Here is a 6,913-nt window from a genome sequence, read left to right as displayed (position 1 = left end):
GGATACGGTACCATACTTTCACTATAGTACAGTTTCAGCTTTTTTAATTGAGTTAGATTGAGATACGGTACCATACTTTCACTATAGTACAGTTTCAGCTATTTTAATTGAGTTAGATTGGGATATGGTACCATACTTCCACTATAGTACAGTTTCAGCTCTTTAATTGAGTTAGATTGGGATACAGTACCATACTTTCACTATAGTACAGTTTCAGCTCTTTAATTGAGTTATATTGGGATACAGTACCATACTTTCACAATAGTACAGTTTCAGCTATTTTAACTGAGTCAGATTGGGGTATAGTACTATACTTTCACTATAGTACAGTTTCAGCTCTTTAATTGAGTTAGATTGAGATACAGTATCATACTTTCACTATAGTACAGTTTCAGCTATTTTAATTGAGTTAGATTGGGATACAGTACCATACTTTCACTATAGTACAGTTTCAGCTCTTTAATTGAGTTAGATTGAGATACAGTACCATACTTTCACTATAGTACAGTTTCAGCTCTTTAATTGAGTTAGATTGGGGTACAGTACCATACTTTCACTATAGTACAGTTTCAGCTCTTTAATTGAGTTAGATTGAGATACAGTACCATACTTTCACTATAGTACAGTTTCAGCTCTTTAATTGAGTTAGATTGGGATACAGTACCATACTTTCACTATAGTACAGTTTCAGCTCTTTAATTGAGTTAGATTGGGATACAGTATCATACTTTCACTATAGTACAGTTTCAGCTCTTTAATTGAGTTATATTGGGATACAGTACCATACTTTCACTATAGTACAGTTTCTGCTCTTTTAATTGAGTTAGATTGGGATACAGTACCATACTTTCACTATAGTACAGCTTCAGCTCTTTAATTGAGTTAGATTGGGATACAGTACCATACTTTCACTATAGTACAGTTTCAGCTCTTTAATTGAGTTAGATTGAGATACAGTACCATACTTTCACTATAGTACAGTTTCAGCTCTTTAATTGAGTTAGATTGAGATACAGTATCATACTTTCACTATAGTACAGTTTCAGCTCTTTAATTGAGTTAGATTGAGATACAGTACCATACTTTCACTATAGTACAGTTTCAGCTCTTTAATTGAGTTAGATTGGGATACAGTACCATACTTTCACTATAGTACAGCTTCAGCTCTTTAATTGAGTTAGATTGGGATACAGTACTCATGCCTTTACTCTGAGATTGAGGAAGGGGAGAGAGAGGAAGAGTTACAGCTGGGGAGAGAGAGAGAGAGAGAGAGATGGGGTTGGGGTACAGTGTGGAGTGACTGATAGAAGGAGGGAAGAAGCCAGAGAGGAGTGTTATAGAGGAAGTGAGGGAGGTGAGAGAGAGGGAGGTAAAGCTGCTGCTGCCACTTGGCGTCGTGTCTTCAGTGAGCGCGAGGAGCGCCGTGCGCGTTTTTCTCTCCTCCGCGCCTCCGCTCTCTCCAGGAGTTACCCAACTCCGTACGCGCGCTCCTCCCCGCTCCTCTCTCCTCTCTCGCGGCATGCTGGGGCTGTGGTAAGGCGGAGGGAGATGTGGAGGTTGCCGAGGAGCCGCAGCAGCTCCAGCAGCCAGAGCGACGGCGGCGAGGAGCTGCTGCACCACCAGCAGCGCGAGATCTCCGTTAACATCGGTGGCGTGCGCCTCGCGCTGCGCCCCGAGGTGCTCAACCGCTACCCGGAGAGCCGCCTGGCCGAGCTGGCCAACTGCCCCGCGCGCAGCTTCGACCTCATCTCCTCGCTGTGCGACGACTATGACCCGTGCGGGCGCGAGTTCTACTTCGACCGCGACCCGGACTCCTTCAAGTGCATCGTGGAGGTCTACTACTTCGGCGAGGTCCACATGAAGAGGGGCATCTGCCCCATCTGCTTCATCAAGGAGATGGAGTTCTGGAAGATCGACCTGAGCTGCCTGGACGAGTGCTGCAAGAGCAACCTGAACGAGAAGGAGGAGGAGCTGGCCGAGATCGCAGACAAGGTCCGGCTGCTCCTGGATGACCTGGACGGCCTGGACGGCGAGCCCGAGGGACCCAGGCGCTGGCAGAAGCTCATGTGGCGCTTCATGGAGAAGCCAGAGTCGTCCCTGGCCGCACGCGTGGTAGCCGTGATTTCCTTCCTCTTCATCCTCATCTCGTCCGTGGTCATGTGCCTGGGTACCATCCCGGACCTCCAGGTGGAGGACAGCGAGGGCAACCGAGCCGAACACCCTACGCTGGACGCCATCGAGACGGTGTGCATCGGCTGGTTCACGGTGTGTAGCAAGTTGGCAGGTTCTCATGGCGTGACGGAGTGGTCCTCGATAATTAGTCAATTCTGTTGTCTGTTAATCGATTAGGCCTTGTTCGAGTTCAATCGATAGATCGTTCGGTTGCTGCGTAGTGACCAGTGAGTGAATTTTAAAAACGTATTAGTTTTATGGTGTAACAGAACAAACTCGCCCCCTACGTTTCCTGTTGTGTACTGCAATCTGTCAGAAAGACAGAGGAACATTTCCAGAGCTCAATTCCTTTCAAATAAATTATGCGCCAACTCTATTCAGTAGTCCTCAGCAGCTACGCTTCAGTCAACATATGTTTAAGAGTGTTTTGATCTGAACACGTTAATGCCAGGTGCGACTGTGAGCTTTTTAAGTGCAGCTTTTTTTCCTCTGTAATAATTCATGAGCTCTATTACCATCTGCTCAGGTGGTGTCATGTATGCAAGCTATCCGTAGAGGTCTGAGCACGTGGCTACTGATCGCCTAGGCATGTGCACGGGTACTAGAGTACTCCGTTAAGCATTCTATTTTAGGCAATTTTGGAAAACAGGCTAATATACAGCCAAAAAGTGTGAGAGGTTTGCTAATATTTGCATGTAAGCATGAATGTTATGCTCTGATAGTACTAGACGCGAGTTCTTTATCATGGACACATAGCAAAGCATGCATTATTAATAAAGTTACTGAGTAAGTAGAGGGAGGGAGTTTGGCTATGACCAAAGCTAACTACACTATAGGTCCAAAAATGTGTGGACACCCCTTCTAATCAATGCATTTAGCCAAACATGGCATGAGTGCAGTTATAAGCCATAATAAGTGCAATAAGCCAGTGGAAGTTCCGTCCATTGCTTAGGTGCCAGGACAGAAGAAAGTCTGGACGAGCCTGTTGGCACCATGCTGACTATTGCCAGGCGTGGGCTAGAGGGGTATAAAGCCCTCCAGCATTGAGCTGTGGAGCAGTGGAAGAACTGTGTTCTCTGGAATGATGGCTGGTGCTCCATACGATACCTTTTGGGAAGCTTAAATCTAGTAGAAAGTCTTCATGCCTGGACAGTTGAGACAGTTACTCCAACAAAAGTAGGATCAACTCTTTTTAATAACCCCTGAATGCGGAATAAAACAGTGAATTAGCAGGTGTCCCAATACTTTTGTCCTGGTGTACTCTGGCACTAGCTGATGTTAGGTGATGTCTAGAAATGGAAATGTCTCTCATGTTGGCACATTGTCCAGCCAATATAGATAGATAGGATGAGTCTTCATCATCATCGATTAGCTACGCTCGCTCATCACTTCATCTGAAGAGTCAGCCCACGCTACGAATCCTACACAGACACTTTCTGATTGGCTATTTTTTGACTAATTAAACTTCAATTTGATTAATTTATTATTATTTAATATAATAATATAATTTATTATTTAGTATTTTCTTTTTCCTTCCACACAGTATATCTGAAATCTGGTCATGGGTCCTCATTCTTGAACCCTTCATAAGAACATGAGCAAACTGTGAGAAAATTTCCAGTCAAACGTACCTTCCTGAAAACGTTCCACCAGATTCACAAATGCTGCGTAAAACATGTATTAACAGAAGGTGTGTATGTTAATGAGTATCAATGAATGAATGAATTAGCATTTTTAATCCAAAAACCCAAACAAAAAAGCAAAAGAATGGGTTCTGGTGGACTTTTCTACTCCTTAACTAGTCAGTCCTCACTCTCGAGTAATTAATCGGTATGACCTAAACTGTACAACGTTTTACAGATGAATTATGCATGAATGTGTTCTGCTCCCATTTCATGAACGAGGCTCATAAACTCTTAGTCCAGTATCAGAGTTAGCCTGAAGGTGTAAATGTCATGCCATGCAGTACCCAACATGTCTTAAAGGGCGACGCCTGGTTCTGGCTGTTACAGGTGGAGTTTGGGCTGCGGCTGGCGTCGGCACCCAGCAAGGTCCGCTTTGCGCTGTCCTTCATGAACGCTGTGGACTTCCTTGCCATCATGCCCTTCTACGTGGTGCTGACGCTCACACACCTGGGCACGGCCGTGATGGAGCTGGCCGACGTGCAGCAGGCGGTGCAGGCGCTGCGCATCATGCGGGTGGCCCGCGTCTTCAAGCTGGCCCGCCACTCGTCGGGCCTGCAGACGCTGACCTATGCCCTCAAACGCAGCTTCAAGGAGCTCGGCCTGCTGCTCATGTACATGGGTGTGGGCATCTTCGTCTTCTCGGCGCTCGGCTACACCATGGAGCAGAGTCACCCGGAGACGCTGTTCCGCAGCATCCCGCAGTCCTTCTGGTGGGCCATCATCACCATGACGACGGTGGGTTATGGCGACATCTACCCTAAGACCACGCTGGGCCGCTGCAACGCAGCCATCAGCTTCCTGTGCGGCGTCATTGCCATTGCGCTGCCCATCCACCCCATCATCAACAACTTCGTCATCTACTACAACAAACAGAAGGTGCTAGAGACGGCTGCCCGGCACGAGCTGGAGCTCATGGAGCTGCAGTCCCTCGAGGTGGCACCAGGGGGTGCTCCACGGAAGCTAGACCCCACTTGGGATGGGACTATGCGTGTCTCGAGGAGTGACACACACATCCCGTTGCTGGCAGGCACTCACGGGACAGTGGTGGCTAAGAAGAGGAGCGTGTCGTGAAACTGTAAAGACTCTTCGTGTTTAACGGACAATGGTGGCGTTTTTCTTTGAGTCTGCATCTACATCTAAAGGTCGCTTTTATACTTCTGCGAAGCTCTGCGTAGATATATTTGCATAGAGAGCACTTTGCAGGAAGTCTTTATGAGTCCTTGTAGCTTACAGAGGCTCACAAAGAAGCTAGTGTGCAATTAAATTCCATTACATTTATTTGTATGTCATATTTTACAACAGTTGTTGTCCCAGAGCAGATAGAAATGCACCAGAATGACTGTTGCTGAGTAAGGCAGTGTCGGGAAAAGCCTCCTGGAAGGAGTTTGAAAGATGCATGAGGAAGAAAAAACTGAGGAACCAGATACCAGTCTTAGAACTGGTTTTAACAAACCCTCATTCACTTGGCCTTGCCATTTCTTAGTTGTGGAGATCCCAGCATCATCTTTAGAGCTGTTTAATTACTGTATCAACTCAAGTCAAGTCGAAATAAGCATTGCCTTCTCCATCAGAACCATTTTTTTTAATTTCCCAGTGTGGTACTGCTAATTGACCCACCAATTCATAACCTCGTATCACTAGCAATGCTCCCGACACTAGGAGGGTAAGGGCTTGACCACCGCCTCTTTTCAAACTGCCACTGATCCAGCATTGCCGGATAGCCGTCACGCTTGGAGGAAAGCGTCGGGTCACCAGCTCCACCACACCAGCTAACAAACGCCTGTGCCGGCCAACATCGCTTAAGAGCGATGAGGGGACAGAGCGCAAGCCACCCACCTGGAAAGAACAACCAATTGTGCTCAATCAGACTCCAGTTGCTGATGGCAAAGCGGCATGACTTGGAATTCGAACCCACATTTAGAAACTTTACACATTTCCCTTTTCCAACCTGAACAAATGAGACCGCCCAGCTAACGTGTGGGGGAGGGGCGGTCCATGTGAGGCCTGTATGGGTAGCCCAACTGGGCACCAGATATTTTATCTTCGGGTTTTATGTTGGCCCCACATATGGATGCCCACTAGGGTCAGTGATGGGAACAGGAGGGGTTAAACATGGACCCCATCTGGGTTTTACACCTGGAACCCACCTAGTTCGCATCCCACCCACGGGGAGCATGTTGGCTGGGAAAAAGCTGTTTATAAGCCAAAGCCTCGCTCTCACCTCCAACCCTTTGTTCTGCATGTGGCCACTTGTGTAGCGTTGGTGAGTCAAAGTTGGTGAGGGCACAAAGTGTGAATCTGTGGTGCTGTGTGCCAAGCCAGTGTTCTTTAGCTGAGCACAGAACTTCACAATATACTGCTTTCTTTTTGTGAGAATTTCACTGCTTCTGTCCGTTCTCAATCAACTACAACAACTGTAACAGGTGCAAACTGAGCTCTTTTAGAGTTTGTGCAATTGCTCAACCCCTACATTGTTCACAGACTCGCAGAAGTATAACTCCGTCTTTATTAGCGCTAAACCCTTCTGTTGCCCACGTTTGAAGGCTAAGACGACTGTCAGGCTGCTTGTGAGTGGACATCTGATGGGTTTTTTGGTTTGTTTGTTTTTTAAATGCTTTTTTCCCCCTGTTTAGGTGTTAATAATATCACAACTTCAATAAAGTGCATGCCAAACTTCGACTTCAGGTTTTGCTTAAAATGGTTGAGACAAATATCGCCAAGACGTGTTCTCCTTTTCTTGTACGCTGAGGCTGCAAAGCTAATGACAGCATTTAGGCCCAATCCCCTTTCTTTTTTGTTCCCCTACCCCTTATTTTTGATTGTACCCCTACCCCCTGGAAACTGAGTTAAAAAGAAAAAAATCTCTACTTCTATATTCTAACATGTAGCCCTATCCTGACTTCAGTAACACTCCTGTAGCTGAAGGCAATCAAATCCTCACAGCAGTGCCTTTCCAAAATCTTCTTCACTGAACAGTAGAGACTTTTGACTCCAACAAAAGCAGGATCAACTCTTTAAATGTCCTTGATTTTAGAAGAAACAGTGAATGAGCAGGT

At 46.2% G+C, this 6,913-nt stretch overlaps 1 protein-coding gene across 1 annotated transcript; it reads left to right on the top strand.

The window, feature by feature from the left end:
- The first annotated feature begins 1,260 nt into the window (after positions 1–1,260).
- On the top strand, positions 1,261–6,536 carry kcnf1b (potassium voltage-gated channel, subfamily F, member 1b). Its single transcript, XM_072677298.1, has 2 exons — positions 1,261–2,265; positions 4,185–6,536. The coding sequence occupies exons 1-2, from the start codon at positions 1,549–1,551 to the stop codon at positions 4,926–4,928; spliced, it is 1,461 nt and encodes a 486-aa protein (XP_072533399.1). The 5' UTR covers positions 1,261–1,548; the 3' UTR covers positions 4,929–6,536.
- The last annotated feature ends 377 nt before the right edge of the window (positions 6,537–6,913 follow it).

Source organism: Salminus brasiliensis, chromosome 4 (genome assembly GCF_030463535.1).
Source record: "Salminus brasiliensis chromosome 4, fSalBra1.hap2, whole genome shotgun sequence".
NCBI classification, from domain to species: domain Eukaryota; kingdom Metazoa; phylum Chordata; class Actinopteri; order Characiformes; family Bryconidae; genus Salminus; species Salminus brasiliensis.
This window is presented reverse-complemented; position numbering and strand designations above follow the sequence as displayed.

Bases quoted from the DNA above. Each gene is read 5' to 3' on its own strand.
- kcnf1b (XM_072677298.1), top strand. From the start codon at position 1,549: ATGTGGAGGTTGCCGAGGAGCCGCAGCAGCTCCAGCAGCCAGAGCGAC. The intron at 2,266-4,184 runs GTGTGTAGCAAG...TGGCTGTTACAG, and splicing joins TGTGCATCGGCTGGTTCACG to GTGGAGTTTGGGCTGCGGCT.